We start from the raw sequence: 23,239 nt of genomic DNA on the forward strand, positions 1-23,239 counted from the left end.
TATGTGTTTTCATGTTTGTCTTTGTCTCATCAAGTGCGCTGTCAATGAATCGATAATGTTTAACCAACTAGTCCAGCAATACCTCATCAGCAAGTTCACTTATTATTGTCATTGCTTTTTTTACAGCCAGCCAATTTATGTTTGGCATCTTAGCACGAAAAACTCGCGAAAAAGACAATTCACTGTTTTTTTTATTATTCATTTTTTTGCGCAGGAAGACAAGAACTTGTACGGGTCGCATCCTTTCTACTTGGTTGTTGAACGCGGAGGTCTGAGTCACGGTGTCTTTTTGCACAACAGCAATTTCATGGGTAAGAGATCGCAAAATACGTCTGTGGGATTTAAAATAAATATAGATCGAGCAAAGAAAAGATAGCCTAAATTTAAACGATACCCGTAAGATTTCGCAATCTATTGAAAGACGTGATCGGAAAGGCTCAGTCACATGAAGCGATCCTTTAGCGTCACTCCTAGCCGCCGTGTCTGTGTTTCAGTGCTCTCGTAAACAGCGGTCAACAAAGGTGGGACCATGACGTGTAGGGCTTGCTTCATTGGGCTTGTCTTGCTTGGGCTTCATTGGGCTTGTCATCGTGTCTTGCTTCATTGGGCTTGTGAGTAGCCTGTGAGAGCACAATTCGTGGAACTACAGTACAAGCCCACTGATTACCGCGAAGCCGAAAGGAAATTACAGAGACAGCCCATGCTCTACCACACGTGAAAAAAATTCATGCAGGAACTCCTCTGGGAGTTGTCTAAGTATGCATAAGCCTTGCTCCACTTGCTCATCTCCACGCAGCCCGGTGTTGTGTTATCATTGCTATGAAACTTGATCTGACCAGCATAAACGACAGCGCCGCGGCGACACGAGCTGCTGCGGACGGCGGCTCAAGGTGAATTGATGACGCAAGCAAACTACTGCAGGGGGTGGCCCAAGATCGGCTGATGACTGGCGTTCCGTAACCGCTCTTTAGCTTTCTATCCATCCGCGTCGAGCCATTGTCAACCGTGATCAACCGTACTCCAGCGGCGGGTGCGTATGGTACGGCCGCGCGGGCCTTGTCTTGAAAGCGATGTGCGATGGGGACCGAGAGCGCCGAGTGCTGATAGCTTCGCGTGCGCTGGGTTCTCGCCTCTTAGTTCGCGATGAAGCGAGAGGCAGCAAGAAGGTCAGTTCGCCCCCTGTATTGAAAACGATCGTCTTGCGTGAAGGAGGGACGAATGGAGGGAGTTCCTCGTTGGGTAGGTGTAGAAGTGCTTGCGCATTTAATAAACGCAGTTTGTTGCCAAATTTTAGCGCTCACACAGGGCAGCATCTACGAAGCAAGTCAAATTTGCTAAAAGGCCGTCCAGGTTATGTTGTATGAACTATTTGGTATTATTGAAGAAGGGGGTTTAATTACAAAGACGTTGTTGCAAGCTGCACGTCAAAATAATTAGAAAGAGAGAGAGAGAGAGAGAGAGAGAGAGCAGGAAAACAAAGCATGGTTAGTGTTTTTATAATTAAAAAGAACACACAAAAAGACGCATTAAACACATGCATTAAAAAAGAACACGAGACCATCCCAAACGTCTAGCATAGAGCACGGTTGCCAATATAGCAGGGTTGCCCGCGAGCTGCATGTGTTCCGTTTACAGCGGCTTCGGTTTAATGCGACGTCAAGTATACTTGAAAAAAAAAATGAGCGATTTAGTGGTAAATGCGGGAGAAATGCGTGAGCATTACGTCGCACCTCTTTGAGATCCCGGATGATCCATGGTTTAAACAGCGTTCACCACATTGCAAAGTGTTGTTTAGTGGCTCACCCGACACACGTCCTGCCTCTTCGAGGTGCGACGTACAACAGTCGGTGGCCCGGAGCAGTCCTCCGGACCACCGTTCACACATTTCACACACATACACTTTTCTCCCACTTTGACACCACTTACGCTAATGCATTAAAATCACGCTTAGTGCTTTTTTATTATTAAAAAGAACGCCAGAAAAAGATGCATTAAACACAGGCATTAAAAAAGAACACGAGAGACCATCACAAGCGTTTAGCATAGAGCAGGGCTGCACAACATAGTGCCCCCGAGTTGTATGTGTTCCGTTTATAGCGGCCGCGGTTTAATGCGGCACCAAGAAAACTTGAAGAAAGAACCGCATCAGATCCAACGAGTTGGAATCTGTATACAAAGCTTTGTTTGCGTTCAGAAAGAGTCGAAAAACGAGTACACGAGCGCGCGCGCGCACGCGCGCATGCAAACGCACACAAGATCGGGCGCACACAAACTATACCGATCTACCTTGAACGCATCGTGGTTTCAGAGACAGCATGCGCATACACTCTTAGACAAAGGTACGCCCTTTAGGGTGTATATCTGCCACACAACAATAATCGTCGTCTGCCTTGCTTGCGTTTCCTTTTTTGAAAACGCCCCGCCCCCTACTTTCCGGTCAGGAATGATATATGTCATGCTGATAACGCGCATGCCGTTTGTTACTGGGAAGTACGGGGCTCGCAGCGTTAAAGAAAGGAAATGCGGGCAAGACAGATGACGTTTATTGTTGTGTGGCAAGATACAACCCAAAGGGTGTAATTTTGTTTTAGAGGGTACGTACGTAGCGCAATTCGAATCCACTCTATCCGCAAGAAGCGTTTACTTCCTCATTACGTACGTGCAGCCGCAGGTGCGCGAAAGCGAGCTTTCTGTATCTTTTTTTTTTCTTTCCCTCGAACGGCTGGCGCCGCCGCTGCCGCGGATGGATGGATGGATGTTATGATCCTCCCCTTTGGAACGGGGGGGGTGAGTTGCGCCACCAAGCTCTTGCTACTATACTGCTTCTGCGGATGCGCGGAGTCGAGCGCCATCTGGTAGTGCTGCAAAACTGTGAGCACACAGTGTAGCTGGAGCTATTTGACTGGTAGTGTTTGCCAGAGGCATGCGGCATGCAGGGGATGCAGCCACTTCCTCGGTTTTATAAGTGCCTTAATAAGAACAAACATGCAAACGTAGCTAACATTTCACTGAAACAGGCATCTCCTCTAATGCAACTACGTCTGTGAGCGGACGCTCTAACAACAACCGCCTTGGAACTTCAATCAGAAACAGGACATCACAAGACGTGCTGAGGAGAAAGACTAGTGCCATGACGGCAAACAATCTGGCCCTTTATTCACAAAAATCGGTTACGCTAGAATTGTTCGTGAGAAGAAATGCGAACCATTCCTGATGACATATTGTTAGCGAAGGCGGCCGGCAAATGGCAAACAGCACTCACGAAGGAAAAGCTTTGTGAATTCGGCCCCTGTTTTTCCGGAGGCAAAACATGCAACGTCTCTCACTAAAATGCGACACGTGCGACTTTCAGAAAAGTTGGATTCGGCCCTCGCAGGTCTTGAGCTGTGCAGCCATGGCTTAGCGTAAAGATTATCATTGTGCAAACCACAATTGCAAGTGAATTAAAACGCAAAAAAAAGAAAATCAATAAATAAATAAGAATATTCACTCTTTTTCAGAGGCCCTGCTGCAACCGGCGCCGGCGGTCACATTCCGTGCCCTCGGCGGTGTACTGGACTTGTTCCTGTTCGTGGGCCCCACGCCGTCGAAAGTGGTGCAGCAGTACCAGCGTGTGGTGGGCTTTCCCGCCATGCCCCCGTACTGGAGTCTTGGATTTCACCTCTGTCGTTATGGTTACGAAAACCTTAACAACACGCGAGAAATCATGCAGAACAACGTGCTCGCGGGCATCCCTTTGGTGAGTGGCAGCTACTTTAGCTCGTTAAAGAAACCTTGTTTGTAAGACTATAGAAAGATTTGATTGTTCTGTAATTTCCGGGGTGAAACCCAGATCATGTTTTTGAGGTACAAGTATCTGGGCGGCCTCGTTTTTCGTGGTCGGCAACCAGTAAGAGTACCTATGCAGCACTTAAAGGATAACGCTGTCATTGAATTACGAGATTATTCTCAGGACATTTATAACAAGCCACTGACGTCTACCCTTGGTCAAGTGAAAATTTATGCAATCATGTTGCAACTTTTTGCATGGCTGTGCAAACACTATTGGTTCAGCTTAATAGTGCCTAATGGCTTAATTCAGCTTCTTGCGATGCTGTTTGCATTATTGTTTACTGCTCGGTGGCCTTTTAAAAACAGCGCAAGGAGGCCACATTCTGTTAGATACGGTCCCTCGCCCCGCATACGCCGACCTCGTGTGAGCCGTCGCACGAAGAGGGCGACGAAGGCACTGCTGCAGTTCTCGAGGGCAAACGTGGGTGTAGCCTTCTTTTTTTTTTTTTTTTTTGACATGAATATTAGGAGAGGTTGGCGCCTTTATGGCGGCACCGGCTACTCCTTGTCACTTGGCAAAGGAAACAAATTTGCGTAAAAAGGGAGAATATCGACACAAAATATGGCATAAAAATATACAGTCCAACAGTACATGAGTCGCCAAGTTCTGTGCATTAGTTCAGTCCACGTACGCATATATAAAGTCAGGTATTTACAACATCCAAAACACACAACACATGTATACACTGCAAGTACAGAACAGAATTATACATATTGCGTAAAAGTTGCGATCATCCCATAAACCAATTATGAATCACGAACAACGTTTATGTTACTCATGTAGCGCATTCGGATCATCTGATACTTAATATTTTCCCAAAATGTTGGCGTCCTCTAAAAACTTTTTAGAGCAAGAAGTGCTCTTTTTTGAAGGCCTGCAGTTGGCCATGGGCCAACTATCTTTTTTGAAGTGAATAACTGAATAAGAGTGAAGTGAATAACAAGCGCAAAGAATAACTGAAGATGTCGAGCCCGATTTCACTGGAGTTATTATCCAGTTTGACCGGTCAATTGCAAAGAACACTTACTATAAGCTTTGTGAATTCGCGCACACTTTCTTAGCTTAGCAACTTCAGCCATTTGCAAAAACTTCCATTTAAATGTAAGGTACATAGTATATTGTTAATTCAATGGGCGAGATTGTTGTACAGATTGCCCACCATGGTGGCTTAGTAGCTATGGCGTGGCTCTGTTAAGCACGAGGTCGCGGGATGAAATCGCGACTCCGGCGGCCGCGTTTCGATGGGAGCGAAATGCACAAAACGCCCGCGTAACCAATGTGCATTGGGTGCACATTAAGGAACCCCAGGCTGTCAAAATTAATCCGGAATCCCCCGCTGCGACGTGAGTCATAATGAAATGTGGTTTTGGCCCGTAAAAATTTCGAAGTTAATTGTATTAGATTAAATATTGCGATTGCTCTTTATGGCTAATTCTAAACAGGTTGTGCACCGCTTTTTCACGCTCGTCGGCATGCTTGCGTTGACTAATCTGGTCAGCCTGTCCGAACACAATGTAAGGAATTGGCGCTGGAAGTAGATTACAGCTGCCTGCTGCTTCTATAAAAAGATAATTTATTTCATGCATGTCCTTGTTGTTTCAAGTCTGTTTTAGAATGGCAATGACTGAGGTAAATGTTCTTTTGCCATGCTTTCGCGCATGGTTGCAGGACGCCCAGTGGAACGACATCGACTCAATGGAACGGCGCAACGCCTTCACGTACGACAAGGAAGCATTCGCGGGACTGCCAGAGTTTGTGCGCGAGGTTCACGCTGGAGGCAGGCGCTACGTCCTCATCTTTGTGAGTGCGAGCCTTCCACTATACGCAGTCTTATAGTGCTAGAAAAGTATATTGGCAGCTTGTTTGTGAGCATTAGCTGCCTGGGTTTTGCATATATAACAATTTAACAACTTTTAACAATTTAGTTTATAAGTGATTTAGGCAAAAATATATCGCGACAATATGCGGACAGACGATGTTCACGGAATACGAGCAGTTACTTATGGACAGTTGCTGCCTTTTGACAAAGGCCTGCGCGCATTTATGTATAGTATGCCGTGTGGCAACCCATGGTACGCAAGTAAGTAAATAAATAATAAGTTGACAGTCACTTTCACATACGCTAAAGAGAATGAAGGCGAAAGTGTGCGCCCTCACAAGATATTCATTACATTACTTAACGTTTTCATTCGAATGCGTTACTTCCTATTAATTTCCTCCCCCCAAAGGTCGTTAATTGGAGTGTCCTAACTCTACCTTAATGAACTGTCTTAATTAACTTCGCCCCAATTAACACAAAAGGTCGCGCGTTCGGCTCCCACCAGAGGTCGTGAGTTCGACTCCTTATGAATTTTGGTGCCGTAACGGCGGACCTTACGATTTTTCGTCCTATGAGCCGTCTAGGGCTTTCGCCTTAATAAATGCACATGGACAAAGATAGGAGACGAGGATAACATAGAGCCACTCGTACCTGCACTTCGTTTGGGAAGATGCACTAGTGGGCATGGGCTCAATAATAATAATAATAATAATTAATAGAGGGAAAATCAGACATCCACCCATTCGTAGCAATTGCTACAAAGGAAACACATACGGGTTCCTCGAAAGAAAAGCCTCAGAGTTGAAGGAAAATTCGTCCTGGTCCGGGACTCGAACCCGGGATCACCGTCTTTCCGGGGCAGCCGCTCTACCATCTGAGCTAACCAGGCGGCGAGCAGGTGGCAGGGCGAAGTCGAATTTGTCGACAACACCAAGTAAAGGCAAGTGTTTGACGTAGTAGTTCTGCGGAAACCCACTAGGTGGAGAGAAATAATTAATAATTACTTAAAATCAAGGAGTGAATCAGGGAGCGAAATTACTGAAACGCAGGGAATGAAGCAGCTGAACTGTGCGTGCGCGCGCGCGTGTGTGTGTGTGTGCGCGTGTGTGTGTGTGTGTGTGTGTGTGTGTGTGTGTGCGCGTGTGTGTGTGTGTGTGTGTGTGCGCGCGTGTGCGTGTGTGTGTGTGTGTGTGTGTGTGTGTGTGCGCGCGCGTGTGCGCGCGCGTGTGCGTGCGTGTGTGTGTGTGTGCGTGTGTGTGCGCGCGCGTGTGTGCGTGCGTGTGTGTGTGTGCGCGCGCGTGTGTGTGTGTGTGTGTGTGTGTGTGTGTGTGTGTGTGTGTGCGTGCGCGCGCGCGCGCGTGTGTGTGTGTGTGTGTGTGTGTGTGTGTGTGTGTGTGTGTGTGTGTGTGTGTGCGTGTGTGTGTGTGTGCGCGCATGCGTGCGTATGTGCATGTGCGTGCGCGTACGCGCGTGTGCTCATGATAAGTTTCGACCTATGATTCGATCTTAGATAATGCAGTCAAGATCACACCTGCTGCTGTGAAATATTCTGTGCGTGACAACTCTTTTTACAGCGAAGCTGTTAATGCGACTAGAAGCGCTCAAAAACGTTATCTGTCAGTTTTCAAGGTTTTCCGGAAAACAAACCCTCCCGACATTTATATCTTGAGAAAATGCGGAAAATATTGGGAGCGATATGCAGGCAAATTGGGTTAAATGAAAATTCCTAAACACTTGCTTCCGGCCCGTTTAGATGCATTATATATGAAACTTTTACAACGTTTCCCCGTTTCCTTGGGAGGACCAAGGTGAAACTTCGTATTTAGAGGAAGGGGGGCCACTCTATGGGTGACGTGTAACGAAAGCTTTAACTCTGCAAGGTATTTATGTGCTTTGAAAGTATTTGCTGAATACTTGTTTTCTCCCAATTTTTAAGCGTCATACGACACATGCAGTTGCTTTTTCCCAGCCTCTTCGATGAACTCTGTGAGACACGTTGTTTATACTTCGTTGTGGAAGGCATCACATTATGAGTGACAAACAATAAATGTTTAATCTGTGGAGGGTGATTACTGCCTTTGTAGAAAGGTAATTATTCAAGCGTTCCAGACTTTCATGCTGCGTTATTCGCAATGTTTTCAACCAGTCCTGAAACAACTGTACAAGACACCACCTTCCAATTTGGTGAAAAAAGGCTAAACATTAACTGTATTGCGTCGCGGAAATTTTAGCTTCCTAGCTTAACTAGAAGCTTTGCAAATACTGACTGAACTCTTTCTTTCTCCTTATTTTCATGCGTCATACGAGGGTCGTAGTTATTTTCTCTGATGTACTCGGTGAACTAAGAAAAGCACTTTGTTTATATGAATATAAGGTGTAAGTTATGGATAATATATAGGCAAAGTTCAAGCTGTGTGCGCTTGCTGTGACTTTTGCAATAAATAACGTTTGAAAACGCTCCGGAGTGTTATTACTGTGTTCTATATAGGCGGTGCAAAGTGTATCCCGCTGCCCCAGCATAACTACAAATGCCACCGAGATAAAACTTCGGCCCTGCTTTAGGTGCTCCGCTTCGCTGCCCTGTTGTCCCAAATCGCACTTACTATATGGTCACAGGACCCAGCGGTGAGCGGTTCGGAGACTCCTGGAATGTACCCGCCGTACGACGATGGAGTCGAAATGGACATTTTCGTCAAAAACACCACCGGAGGCATAAAAAATGGAAAGGTAAGCAGAGAAGGTTTATTAAAAACTCGTTGACATTGAATCTGTGGTACTTGACATTGCGCAGGTGTGGAACGAAAACAGCAGCGTGTTTCCGGACTTCTCGCACCCTTTGGCAGGAGCCTACTGGACCAAGCAGTTCCGACGCTTCCATGACGTCATACCTTTCGATGGAGCGTGGATTGTAAGCAGCTCATGATCTAGCCATGTAATCGTACTCCGTGTTTATGTGTGTACACGGAGTACGACGTGTTTCCAAGGGAGCAATATGTGACAGTAATGTATACAGTCGCATTACTGAACGCTTGAGCTCTTCAAGCGCTTAGAGGTTGGATGCGGGACTAGACATAGAGGGGGTCTTCAATTAATTGCGGACGCTCCTTCTCAACTTTCCCCTATCCAGCAATCTGACATGTGGTCCCACATCATTTCTTCTCTCCTGGGGATTGGGGAGATAGAGCGTATAGTTGAATGGGTTTTCGGTGGCAGGATCCATTCGCTGGCCTCCGCTTCCTAAAACAGTGATAGCGCTCGGCGAGCAGGACATGAACGAGCCGGCGAACTTCGAGAACTTCCACGAGGGCGACAGCGGATGCCCGCCGGAGGAGGTGGCGAACCCTCCGCCCTACGTGCCCGGCGACGAGGCGCTGTCCAACAAGACGCTCTGCATGACCGACCGCCACCACCTGTCGAGCCACTACGACTTGCACAACGTCTACGCACATCTCGAGGCCATCCTCACCTACAGGTGCGTGCTGGCACACAGTCGACCGAAGACTTTCGTTGGCCTTGGCACGGCCGACTGGCGCCGGCGCTCGCTAGATCACCTAAGCTATATAGGCAGCATTGTGGCTCGTCGGTACTCCGGAGAGAGCCGTCAGCCTGGTAAGGTCGAGTACCGGTGAATTTTGTCCTGTTGTGTAATGGTTAGTGTCTGCGCATCAATAAGGGTGGGCAGTCTTCCTCTCTCCACTCTCAACAAGCACAATTTATTGTAATATAGAGAGTAGAATAGAAAGTTCGTCTGTTGTTGAAAACAAATTCATACAATAATCATTGTTTTACCAATTGAATGCTTTGTCGTTCAGAATTGTTCATATATTTACCATAAAGTTCAGCACAGTTCCTCAGAAATTTCACATTCAGTAGTTGGAATCAAATCACGAGAATTGTCATCAGGTGCTGTAGTAATGCGATCGGGTCTGAGACATGGCTGTACACTGCGATGCGACGTGACTATTGCCAGGCTGCACGACTCAAAACCAGCGAGGTCCAGAAACTACTTTCTATGAGATCCACATATGCCGCACATGTGGTCACACATTTCTCAAGGTTCAAAAGTAAGACGCATACACCAAACAAAAGTTCTCAGGCCGCACCGTCTACAATCAATCAGTCGAAACTTATCGGTAAAGTACATGTTCGACTCAATTATGAATGCTGCGGCAATAATGAAGTCTTGGCACTGGTACTTGGTGAATATATTCGGTGGTCGTGCCACTTTCTAATCAGCTCCCAACAAGAGGTCCTACGCTCCCACACATTATTTAATGTGCCTGATGCCACCGACAGTTCATGTCGTGTATTGATTTTAGCAAGATATAACCATTTTTGTGTTTTTAATCATATGATTATGCTCTGAATAAAGGTTTAGCACAGCATCGAAGCCTACATGCTGTGGGCCGCTATAATCCTGGTCGCTGGCCGTATGCTGCGCAGCCATTCCCTATAGGGGCACGTGCGTGTAGAAAAGAGACGCAGAGAGAGAGAGAGAGAGAGGGGGGGGGGGGGAGGGGGGAGGATGAGGATGAGGAGGAGGAGGAGGACACACACACACAAACATACACTTGTTTCTTTTCTTTCAGAGCCCTGGCGGAGATCCGTGGAAAGCGACCTTTCATAATATCCCGCTCTACGAGCCCAGGTCAAGGATCGTGGTCAGGGCAGTGGTCCGGTGACACCGACTCGAGCTGGGACCACCTCAGGCTCAGCGTACCGAGTGAGCTGATGTTGAACGGGAACCGGAGCATCTTCCTCCCTAGCTGCAGTTTTCAAAGGCTTTCATTCTTCCTCACGTAGTCCCATATATATCAAAAGTTTCAGCGAAGTTCTTAAATTCATTTAAAAAGAATGTGCAATGGATATATTTTTAAAAGTTGTTTGTCAACACATTATCTGCGGTCGTGGGTGTCAGAAATATTGCGATGGCTGTAACTAAGCTCCCTAATTAACTCATCATTTTATGAAATTCGCTAGCCAATTTGCTAAGATACGACGCTAGCATGCATTACGAAATTGAACAGCGATAGTTTTCTGAAACACCCCCCCCCCCCCCCCCGAATTGCGGCGTTTGTACGCTGTCATCGCCCACATTGTTTTGCGACAAGGACTTCATCACGTCGCTGCAGAACAAAACAACGTGCAAGGGGTACTGCCGACAACAAACACAAAGCGAGGCGCGTGAAACCTCGTAAAGACACTAAATAGAGACATTAAGTTAAGCTGTATTAGTAAACCACGCTTATGCAGCACAAAAAAGCGGCGTTCTGTGGAAAGGCTCGGTAAGGAGGCCAGAAAAGAAACACACGAACAAGAGATGGCTAGGCTACACTGCCTTAATGTTTCAACACCGGCATGCCGTGACGTCATGAATTCTGACAGCATCCGCTCGGGTCAAACTAGTTCTTTATCAGTAAATAACTACATTGCGTTTTAAAGCAACCAAAAGCACAACTTAGCAAGTTTCAAGAATTCTCCCAGGGCTAAAGTAGCCCAGACTCAAGAGAAGCTTGACGTTCGTTACGTCCCACTCAACACACAGGCACATAAGATTCGGCACCAGCTTCAGGAAAGGGAAGCTTGCCTTTCATCTTCTCTTTTTATAGCCAACCGCTTCCCACCAAGCGAATAAGAATAGTAATTTTAGAGAGCACTTTACTAGTCCAAAGTGGTTTAGTGCTGACATTTTGAGTTGCTTTGTTTGGAGGATCTGGCCGCAACTTTGTACGCTACGCACGATGAATGAAGTTGAGCGTTCCCTATCATAAAACTCTCGGTTCGCTTTCCTTCTTGGCTTCGATATGCAGGCATGCTCAGTTTCAGCTTGTACGGCATCCCGATGACTGGCTCCGACATCTGCGGCTTCTTCAAGGACTCCAACGAGGAGATGTGCGCGCGATGGTTTGAGCTGGGCGCCTTCTACCCCTTCTCCAGGAGCCACAACATGAACGGAAGCGTGGTGCGTACGCGCATACGGCACGAACCCGACAGAGCTATGAAAGAGACCGCGTTTCGAGCAGAGTTTTATTTTCTAAAGCGAAGCTTTCTATGGGCGTACCCTCCGGAACTTCGCTGACCGCGTGGCTGCTGCTGCTGTATTGCCGATAGCTAATACGCATGCAGGACAGCGCATATATATAACAAATCGGCTCATTTCGGTATAGAAAGCGCAATCTGCACTACCCTTGCAGGAGTGTCGGTGACAGGCTCTGTTCTCTACGGAATTGACCACCACCTCTCTCGCTTGCATGAGAAAAGAGAAAATACCCAAGGCAGCGTTTTCCAGATCAGTTGCGGCTAACCAGTACTCTTTGTCATTGAGATACTCACCCGCAACAAGAACGCCATCCCCTTTGTGGTGCTTGAAAAAGTTTCCTGTGTACCTTGCTGTTCCAGTAATTGCGAAGAAGGCTAGCCTGACCGCCGCGGCTCTCAAACAGGTCACATTGGAACTTTTGCAATGCGCTAACCGAATCCATGTTTACCTTGACGGTTTGGTCTCGGAAAGTTCGACAGGCGGCATTGTTATATCATTTCAATCGATCATCATCAAGTTTAATACTTCACACGTAACGAAATCTACAGGTTCCGAACTGGCCGCTCTTCGCGCTGCTGTGGAATACACTGAAAAAGCACCGCCTAGAAAATTGACAATATTTTGTGATTAGAAAGCAGCCCTCCAAAGCTTGCGAGGTTTACGACGTGGTAATTACGAACAGCTGGTGTCCCAACTCAACGAAATATGCCATTGCGCTTCTGAACGAGGACATGATATAACATTTCAGTGGTTTCCAAATACAGCGCAAAAAATACACATACACATAAAGAAGACACGAAAGACGCGGACATGCGCTTGTCCACGTCTTTCGTGTCTTCTTTATGTGTATGTGTATTTCTTGCGCTGTATTTGGAATTTACATGGTTAGACCATCTAACCCAACAGACGGTCCTTCTGAAGTATATATCAGTGGCTGCTGGGACGTTGTGCGTTGTTGGTAATCCGATGAGGCTGTCCGACGTGCCCAGGCAGGAGCACCGACACTCCTTATACCTTTATCGAGGGTAGACGCTGCAAGAGAGCTTCGCAGTCTCGCTCGTACCATCACGTTCAGTTACTGGCATAAACCACAGAACTCTAACTGTCGTTTATACAGCCTTGACCCATCATTGAAACTGAACTTACCAGCAAACCTTTCACGATGTGACGCCACACTGCTGTGTCGGCTGTGGGTATATAGGAGTAGCATTCACTAACTGTTGCAGCTATCGTATTGGAATGGTGGTCTCACCGATGTGCGCTAAGTGCAAGTGTGAAGAGATCATCAGTCATCCCTATTCTCGCTTTAATAACCAACGTCAGACTCTCTAGTGCGCCTTGAATATACTGGACGATAGGCCATTCGCAGAAGCAATGATCGTGGGAGCCTGGGCTCACAGTTCATTAGCCGAGGAATCCATTCGAGTACTTCTTCACTAACTGAAGGCAACAGACTTGAGTGCCTGACTGCAGACATCCTGCACCCAACATAGTGCATGTGAAAGTGCGATATAGACTCATGTGTTCACTCTCTCTTTCATTCCCCTTCCCCCTCCCCACGTGTACACTCTAAGAACAGTTTACACCCTTTGGCTTGCCCCTTCTGCCACACAACAAAAATCGTCATCTGCCTAGATGCGTTTCCTTTCTTTAACGCTGCGAGTCCGGAACTTTCCAGTAACGAACGGCACGCGCGTTATCAGCATAGAACAGTTTACACCCTTTGGAGTGTCCCTTCTGATAACGCGCGTGCCGTTCGTTACTGGAAAGTTCCGGGCTCGCAGCGTTAAAGAAAGAAAACGCATCAAGGCAGATGACGATTATTGTTGTGTGGCAGAAGGGGCAAGCCAAAGGGTGTTAACTGTTCTTAGAGTGTAGGGTAGCACACTGGGCTCAGTCTATTTAACCTCCCAGCTTTTCTTTCTTTCTCTCTCTCTCTCTGTATCTATCTATCTATCTATCTATCTATCTATCTATCTATCTATCTATCTATCTATCTATCTATCTATCTATCTATCTATCTATCTATCTATCTATCTATCTATCTATCTATCTATCTATCTATCTATCTATCTATCTATCTATCTATCTATGCAGTGGAATTACAAACAGTAGCTAAATATCCTTGGTACAACAAATATACGTCTTCAAGCACATAGTTCCTTCACAAAAACGGAGCTTTCAATGCGTTCTTGAGGTGGTTTGACGGGTCTGCTCAATCGGCGTCTTGTCGAGTAAGGTGGCGGAGGTAGTGACATAGCAAATTGGGATGCTCCTGGAGGTGGGGGAATGAAAAGTGCGCCAATTCCGGAGACAGTGTAATCCCCGGTCGCGTGAATCACGTGGGTCGCGTGGTGGGAAACTCTATGCTATTATTGCTATCTCTACATTAGTTTCCGCAGAGCGCTGTCCTCGGTTTTGTTCCAGTCATTTCTTCAACTCAATTTTGAAGTCGACTGAACTTTTAAGACCGCCTCTGACTGTCAGTGAACATTCCCTGCAAGCGTGTTCGCACTTAATGACTCGTTGTCCCCTCTCTCTTTTTTTAACTTCACTGCATCTTACACACATTTGTTGTTTTTTTCCCTCTCCTCCAAATGTAGTGGGTCACCCGGGCACAGCCTTGGTTATCTCCTTGCATTTACTTCCTTTCTTTCTCTTCAACTCTGTATAAGACATTTTCCACTGTCGCATACTTCCACCCTTGCTCCTCATCTTGGCCGTTTATTCCTCAGGATCAGGACCCACACAGCATGGGCCCCGTGGTCGTCGAAGTCGCTAAGAACGCGCTCGAGACCCGCTACACTCTCCTTCCGTACCTGTATACGTTGTTCTACAGAAGCCACGTCTACGGGGAGACGGTCGCCAGGCCGTTGTTCTTCGAGTGAGTGCAGTTGATTATTTTGACTTCGACCTTCCAACTATCTTTCTTGCCAGCCGGGTCGAGGCTTTTGTAAGCCAGTCGCTCTCAACTTTATTCATCAACAACTTATGTATGTGTTGGCGCAGGGACACATTTTTTTTTAATCTACGTGAAGAGTCGGGACCCTCGAGCGGTCTGCACAGAAGCGCAGAAACGCCTGTAAAGCCTACTTAGGACAACTTTTTAAATTTTGCTATTATAATTGAAACATTCTGCTGAATATACGAAATCAAAGTTGAGGGCTATCGTCTCGGGCAACGACAGCGTGGGCATTGTTCGAAACTATTAAGGCAACGCTTTGCCTTGCCTCATATAAGCCACATCAGGGTGTAGTGAATGTGCAGCACGATGGCCAAATAAGACGCAGTAATCACACTGGGATGTTGCTTTTTTATCCTTCTTCCAAAACACTACGAATGCTTGAATAAGTGCATTGGCTGCAATATCTGCCAAGCTGAAACAAGCGATGTGCCGGCCGCCTGCAGGTTTCCCGAAGACCCCAACACGTACGACATTGACCAGCAGTTCTTGTGGGGATCCAGTCTTCTTTTCAACCCCGTCTTGTACGAGGTATGTGGCTAAGTCTCGAAGTATTTATATTGAAGAAGAATAGAAACTTTGGTTATACTCGATTGGTAGAGTTGTTTTTGCGTAACTAATTGGATAACCATTCCTGCTTTTGAGACAGGAGTAAAATGTAATCACCGTGTAATTTCCTGGATCCAAATTTATGATAAGACGTATACTGTATTGAAACCGATGACTCCGTAAAGTTATTGAGTACGAGCTGTGTTGTAGACGAATTATTTGCAGTTATTCTTCGGGTACAACCACCGTAACAAATTTGCCATGTCTTTTGTATGTGACATACATAACAATAGTCTTTTTTTGTATGCACTAAAATGTCTGCTAGCGTTTCTTTTCTTTTTTATTCTTTTTTTTTTTGTACGCATGCATGAAAAGGAGGCTGCCGCGGTCGGAAGTCGAGCCTGTGACATCGCGTTCAGCAGCGAAACTCCTTAGCATTGAGTACGCGTAAAATTATGAAGTGAAATTAACTTTCTTTCTCCCCGAACATGCGTTGTTCTTCTACCTGCAAAGGTGTGTCCGGCTTTCCTTTGCTCAGAACCAGAACAGTGTGCGGACGTACGTACCCAGAGGAGTGTGGTACGGCTTGGACGCGAACGGAAGCGTGTACCACGAAGCGGAAGGAGGTTACCACCAGCTTGAGTCACCCCTGCGGACCATCAAAGTGCTGGTTAGAGGTGGCTCCATAATCCCGTGTCAACTACCGGCTCCCACGACGGAAATGAGGTAGGAGTGCTGCGAGAAGTTAGTGTATATAACTTCAAGCAGCGCGAAGGTACGAGGACATGAACATGAGAACAACCACGACAGGACGAGAGCTGTCATGGCGAAGTTAATGTACAACCAAGTGGTTTGAATTTTAAAAAAAGCAAGCGTAGCACAAACGCAAGCGGACCTAATCATCAGGGATTCCCAGACGGTGAAACGCAACTTCGCCAACCGCCGAATCTCCCCAGAGGCACTACGACTCCTAACATTAGGTAATAACCACAGCAAGAGTGTCCGCCTCATCTGAACACCCGCTCACAGACTACCAGACGGTAGCTATAAGGCGGTGTGCAGCGCATGGCTCGAGAGCTTACGGACCGAGCCTCGATTAGCCCCGCCTCACCGCCTACCGATGAGCGGGAGTGGGAACATCGAAAAACCAGATTTCACGAAATTACACAACGCCATCGATTCCAGAGGCGCACATTCCCGCCGCCACATCCAAAATTAAGCAAAAATCAGTGTGTCGAATGGTGGCAGTTACAAACCAGATCGTATCCGCGTCCAGCTATCATGCATCTAATAAACCCAGATTTATACACGACTGACAAGTGGAGACATTGCGACTCTAGAGCCACCCTGGAGCATATCCTATGGGAATGTACGGATATAATACACAATAACGGTGATGCAGCCTCAAACAGCGACAGCCTCCGCGTGCGCTGGGAGTCTGCGTTGCTCAGCTCGGACCTACAGCACCAACTCTGAGCCGTCTAGCTAGCCGAGGAAGTCGGCAAGGTCCAGGCCCACTCGACGATATCGTAGCGCACTCAGTAAAGTTATTTGAATGAATGAAATAATTTGTACGTGTGAGAAATTGGTTTTAAAGGACAGAAAATTGGACGAGTTTATGCTCCATCATCATTAGAAGGAGCATAAAACCACAATTACCGATATAAAGAATTCAAACGAGACAAGCGCTTGCCCTTTTTGAATTTATTCTTTGGATCCTTGTATTATTTTGCTGCGTGTAATCGTTCCATCATAACTGCTATGACTAAAGCAGCAATGCATAAAAGCGTTCCGCGTGTTTTCGATAAGCTCGTGCGTGCCTTCGAAATTATTTGTAAATGTCTTCACAGGACGTGACCATCCGACATCTCAGGTATCAGAAAGCCTGATCATTGTGTGTCGCAACGGCCAGCGCTAAGACCCGTATTTTTCAATGGTAGACACGAATCACGCTTAGTACTTTTTTTTTTCTTAGAGCATGGTTTTCAACGTGACCGCCAAACTCTCTAGAGGACGTCTTAGTCAAAGCACGCTGGCCTTCTCTTACGTAGGAGGTACTTGGCCCAACGCCTCGCCTGCACGTTTTCATGTATCATAGCGTTCTTTGAATGCTTTTCGCCCCCTATAGGTCCTATGTGTCGTTCTAAATTTTGCTTGCTACGTACATACACATTTGAATTATCAGGCATGAAACTGTGTCCGAGGAACAAACCGACTTGCGAAGCAGTTTTGAGGACGTCTTCATGAGATGTTCATTTTGTTGCGCTAAACCTTAAATCTCTGGCGCTCTTTGGTCGTACTTGGCCCTTACGCCACAAAACACTATATTCATCATCACCATCAAACCTCAGATCTGCTTCGAAATAATACCGCACTTGAGTGTCAGCTATGAAGCGAGCCCTGAAGCACGAGACGACGCTCGAGGCTGCTCTACGCTTAGCAGATAACGTTCCGACGTGAAAGAACATGTGCCGCAGAGCTTCGCACTTAGCGCTACAATGAGAAATGTAGTACGGCAGAACACGCCTTACATCGGGCTTTCGATGGTGGGCTCTCACGAACGCCGTATCCAGGCCCTTCAAGAAAACGAAGGGTTGACATAAGGACTTCAGTCAGCTGTGTTGCGACGTAATAAAATAAAGTCGCAGCTTCGCCCGAAAGGCGAAGCATCGATTGCGATAACAAATTATTAGACATCTATACGAAGTAAGTTAACATAATGGTTTTATTGGCCGCGTAAGCTCGTAAGCATTTGTTTACTAACTAAATTAACAATCACGGTTTCACGCACGCACAGGCAAGCATGAACACCTCTCACTCGATGACCGCGGACACTCGCTGTCAAAGCGCTGGCGCAAAGAGCGGCTATAGTATATAGCGAGCGAATTGACCTTCGCGCGGCCTCTCGCTTCCCCGTGATTTATCTTCGTGCGCGAAAACAGCGCGCACGAAGATATCAGCCCTCGCCGCGTCTAGACTCTGCACTGTAAGAAAAGTTTACACCCTTTGAGTCGTATCTTGCCACACAACGATAATCGTCATCTGTCTTGTCCGCATTTACTTTAACGCTGCGAGCCCGGTACTTCCCAGTAACGAACGGCATGCGCGTTATCAGCATGACATAGCATTGCCGAAAGGAAAGTAGCGGGTGCGGCGTTTTCAAGAACAGAAACGCAAGCGAGGCAGATGATTATTGTTGCGTGGCAGATATACACCCCAAAGGGTGTAAACTTTTTTCAGGGCGTGTACTCATCGCAGATCCCTTTCAAGATAGACTACCCGCGCGGCCGCGCTCTGCAGCGCCATACGCAGCCGCCGCCCAACTTTCACCGCGGTGTGTGACGTTTGGTTCTAGTAGAGGTTTCATGCGTCGGTCGATGGCATAACCATCCTCAGTGGCATGTGGTCATTCAATGCTGACTGACCAAGGCTTCTAGCACGTTTCGTTATGTCGGCGCCGGTTAAGACACGGGATTCACCATCTATTCACGTCTGGAGGCGTTAAATTTTCTAAAGCTGCGAACGCGTCCCAGATACCAAAGGAATTATATAAAGAAGAGCGCCTGGTGGTTTCGGATTGACATGCGTGCGGACTTTTTTTTTTAGGCTCTCTGCATTTGCTCACCGAGGAGTGCAACGTACACTCTTCGTAAGCAGTAGCCCAGTCACCCTGTGCGAAACTGTAAATACGATCGCAATGTGGTTACGCGACTCTCCTTTAGTAACACCGACGCTGTGCACATTGGTGCGCTGCGGTGCAGCTGCCTACAAATACACGAGTTCCAGAAATGTCGCAGAGGGCTGGGCGAGCTGCCATCGTGCGATCCGAATGGCGCACTGCTCTAATTTGCTTGTCTGCTGTTGACTCTGCGGGAGCTTCAAGAGACATACAGGATGTTCGATGTCTTTCCAGAACGTTAGACACGGACGAAAGAGTAGACAGACACAGCGCACATAGGATGTCCCGAGCTTCCATATACTACACCGTGCCCGAACATGTGCTGCTGTACTGTAGCGTCGCAAGAATAAGCACACCGCGTAAGACCGACTCTCGTGCGGCGTAATGAATGAATGTCTGCATTTCCCTTTCCCGCAGCCGAAGGAACCCGCTGTCACTTGTCGTTGCCCCAGACGAGCGAGGAACGGCCCGAGGCGAACTATTTTGGGATGACGGAGACTCCATAGGTGCGTCAAACTGTATCCGTTAGTATAGTGCTTGCGCAACATCGATGCTCTGCTGTGTCGGTTACTTAATGGCGTATACGTACTGTCTGACCTTTCTCTACGACGAGCACGCACAAAGTAATTTCGGGGGTCGTGTTCTTAGGACGAATTTGTAAACAGAGAAGCGGCCAAAGTGTTTCTAGCTGTTTAATCTGACATGACGACTATGAAGTATGCTTGTATTTTGGTTACGCTCCCTACCTTTCGCACCTACTCTCTCTCTCTCTCTCTCTCTCTCTCTCTCTCTCTCTCTCTCTCTCTCTCTCTCTCTCTCTCTCTCTCTCTCTCTATACACGCGGTAATAAAAGCTATAGCGTGCACTCATTCATAGTTATAGGTAGGGAAGCTCGGGTTAAATCACATGACTAAAATTCACAATGACAAAAAAAATATTTCGCAGATGTATGCCAATCTGAGCAACTGATACATGAAAGACTGCAAAGCTGTATAAATAAGTCCTTGAGTTCTAACAGGACTACGGGTCTGTGTGCTGGTTGTTCTTAATGATGATTCATCACCGACGCCCTTGTAATGCACGGCCATTGTGGGGCTTCCACGCAAGTTGCTTTGCTGGACCACGCCGTTCAAATAAATAAATAAATAAATAAATAAATAAATAAATAAATAAATAAAGTTGATTATAATTATCGGAATACAATGCGACAGCGCGATATTGCGGCGAAGAGCCGAAATCCAGAGATTACTGGTAAATTGTCCTCGTTATTCTTGGCAATACTGTGTACATTTTCATACCTGAAATTTAACTTACATGCTGAACGTACATGAGCATGATTCAGTGAAGCTAGGAGCTTTTTTGGAGCTTGTTAAGGACTTATTGTGCCCTTTTACCTCTGCTCAAATTTTACTGCAGTTTCCTTTTTTTTATCTTATTCTTATTTTTTTTTCTTCGGGAAGTACAACTCCCAAAAGGCTATCAAGTCACCAACGAAAACTATAGCATTCTGATTTTCGGCGCAGGTGTTCCTTTTGTGCATCGTTTAATGACCTGCTTTTTGCTCAAATTTATATATCTTGTCTTTCTTTCCTGATGGTCGTACATTCGGAAGCCTAACTGTTCTGTGAATAAATTCATGTGTAGTTTTCTTTCTGAATGTCCACAAAAATAGAATGACCTATATACGCTGCAACGAACACACATACTGTCCCATAGCGCAGCGTTAAGAATCAGTGTTATTAAGGAATGGTTTCTTTTCTTGCAGATACTGTACAGCGGGGGCAGTACGATATCTACACGTTCATGCTAATTGATGTAAGTTTAATCCATTCAAAGTAAGACACGTTTTCACTAATTACGCTGAACTGTTTATTCTACTGCATGTTTATTTCGCTTTGACGAACGGATGTAAAACTGCAAAGCCAGAGTACCACCCTATTGTAGTACATCGCCTGTCCGTCCGACCGTTGTCATTAGTGCAGTGATTATTTACTATTATTCTATTTTGCTATTCTATTTATTATTATTATTATTATTATTATTATTATTATTATTATTATTATTATTATTATTATTATTATTATTATTATTATTATTATTATTATTATTATTATTATTATTATTATTATTATTATTATTATTATTATTATTATTATTATTATTATTATTATTATATCTGGTTCCGAAAATTTCTCTACATTTGTACATTGTGCAAGTCTCTTGGCGCTTGCAGAGAAGCCAACTCGTTGTGAGCGCCACCCACCATGGCTACGCCGGTGGTTTGTACCTGGGAACCGTGGCCGTGTTCGGGATCCAGCAGAAACCCGCATTCGTCTCACTGAAAGGCCGGAGCCTGCCGTTTCGCTACAACGACGAAACAAGGGTACGTCGAACAAGGATCGGAGTACGCATTGCAATTCTAATGCAAGCCGATTATTAGCGTCATTTGTCATCAGGTTGAGGTGAACCGTGTTCGCGACCGATATCTTTAAAAAACGCACTTCTCAGATAGGTTTTCCACATCGCTTCATTGTGGTCAACACTTTGGAAAAATTAGCGCGCAGCTCGTGCACTGTTCTCGCTTGTTTGTATTCATGCACATCACGTCGATGCCCAGTGGCACGCACACTGCTGGACTACAATGCGCTGGCCGCCATATTTTGGGCAGTCACGCATTACAGAAAAGCCAGCTTAGCAGTTTTCAGATTAATCTACCGTAACAGTGCTCGTCAGTCGGCGCCATGGATGAAATGCAAGAGGATCGAGCTAAAACAATGCTTGCGTTACACAAAACCCAGAATGCTATACTCGTTTCCTTAACCAAGTGCACATATGCGAGACATTGGCTGTGCAGTGCATCTGCCAGCGTGCAGCGCCACGCGGCTACTTCAATGAATAGGCACCATTTTAGAAAATGGATAGATTTACTTTACGACTAGATTCGAGCGAGTGTCAGTGCATAGCGGAGAGGGGGCTCTATCTGCGAGCAGATATAGCTCCCTCACACACACACACGCACACACACACACACACACACACACACACACACACACACACACACACACACACACACACACACACACACACACACACACACGCACACACGCGCGCGCGCGCGCGCGCGCACACACACACACAAACAAGTGGAGTGCTTATTAGCAGAGTGCTCTAGACTAAGAAAAATCTCATTCACTGTCCAAGTGAAGTACTAACGGATACTTTCTGGACGCTGTGCACACCGCACTGAAGCGATCTATGCATGTAAAGATGGCTGAAGAAGTTGTTTTCTATCTATCTATTTAAGTGCGAGCCTGTTTAAGGTAGCGGCTAAAAGGTGTCGGCGATTAAAATGCGGTTCGGTATGTTTTCGCTATAGTTCGTTTTAAACACGTTTCGCAACGCGCAGGTGCTGACCATCGTGGACATCTGGGAGCCCCTCGCCGAAGCATTCGTCATTTCTTGGTCTACTTGAGCATCTTGCGTATATAGTACTAATAAAAAACCGAATTGCACAACGGCACTGAAGGGCTGTTGTCGCTGTTCTTTAGTCCGTCTTTCGCGTGCTTTCTGGCATATACGCGCTTTTGTGATGAAAGTTCGGGCCTTATTTGGAGGAGCGAAGCGAAACTTTCTTCGAACATCAACTATTTCGTCGTATGTTTTTTTCGTGGAATGGGGATGATTCTCTGATTTATTAACAGCGACAAGTGTTGTGTGGCAAGTTTCTCAACGGATAGTGTCCTCTCTTGCAAAGCTGCATTTTGTAAGCTGCGCCGGTCCAGGAGGAGGTCGTTAAAAGGACATCGGGTGAACTTCCAGCGGCGATGCGTAAGGTGAACATCGCACATTTGGACACGGATACGTGGCCGCGTTTACCCCCGCGGGCGTGCATGCTTCTCTGGAGATCAGCAGGAACGACGACAGTGCGTCGAGACGTCGGATTCGGCACCAAGGTGAAGTTGCGGCACACAATGGCGCCCTGAAGAAGCTGCAGCTTTTTCCGCCAAAGTACGCTTGCTGCGAGAACAGCTGTGCAAATCATGCGTGCTGTAAGTGGTCTCCTGGCTACGCTCCAGTAGCCTATAGATTCCTATCAGCCTACGTGGACACGCCGTTAACCGTGTTCGTAACGTTGCGCAGAACCCGTACAACTGTGCAGATATCATTATATTCACCATACCACCTTCCTTCTTCATCTCCTTACCTGCGGGGCGGGGGGGGGGGGGAGCATTCTGTATAATGTCCGCTAAGTGGAGTCTTACAGAATACCCCCCCCCTCCCCGCAGGTACTGTCCTCTTTCCACAAACAACTTCCCTCAGCGTAGAGTACCAGGCCAGAGGCACGTCACTCAAGCCGA

At 46.5% G+C, this 23,239-nt stretch overlaps 1 protein-coding gene across 2 annotated transcripts in view; it reads left to right on the plus strand.

Annotated features, from left to right (window-relative positions):
* Positions 1-22,401, plus strand: part of LOC142578799 (lysosomal alpha-glucosidase-like) — a 33,620-nt gene extending 11,219 nt beyond the window's left edge. For both annotated transcript variants that reach the window (XM_075688381.1, XM_075688382.1), the window contains 15 exons: positions 219-311; positions 3,501-3,739; positions 5,501-5,632; positions 8,268-8,378; positions 8,443-8,559; positions 8,918-9,123; positions 10,241-10,374; positions 11,462-11,613; positions 14,427-14,575; positions 15,100-15,184; positions 15,741-15,928; positions 19,299-19,387; positions 20,647-20,696; positions 21,115-21,264; positions 22,288-22,401. In XM_075688381.1, the coding sequence (XP_075544496.1) occupies positions 219-311; positions 3,501-3,739; positions 5,501-5,632; positions 8,268-8,378; positions 8,443-8,559; positions 8,918-9,123; positions 10,241-10,374; positions 11,462-11,613; positions 14,427-14,575; positions 15,100-15,184; positions 15,741-15,928; positions 19,299-19,387; positions 20,647-20,696; positions 21,115-21,264; positions 22,288-22,353 (1,961 nt within the window). In that variant the 3' untranslated portion in view covers positions 22,354-22,401. The remainder of the gene's footprint in view (positions 1-218; positions 312-3,500; positions 3,740-5,500; positions 5,633-8,267; positions 8,379-8,442; positions 8,560-8,917; positions 9,124-10,240; positions 10,375-11,461; positions 11,614-14,426; positions 14,576-15,099; positions 15,185-15,740; positions 15,929-19,298; positions 19,388-20,646; positions 20,697-21,114; positions 21,265-22,287) is intronic.
* The last annotated feature ends 838 nt before the right edge of the window (positions 22,402-23,239 follow it).

Source organism: Dermacentor variabilis, chromosome 4, assembly GCF_050947875.1.
Source record: "Dermacentor variabilis isolate Ectoservices chromosome 4, ASM5094787v1, whole genome shotgun sequence".
Lineage (NCBI taxonomy): Eukaryota > Metazoa > Arthropoda > Arachnida > Ixodida > Ixodidae > Dermacentor > Dermacentor variabilis.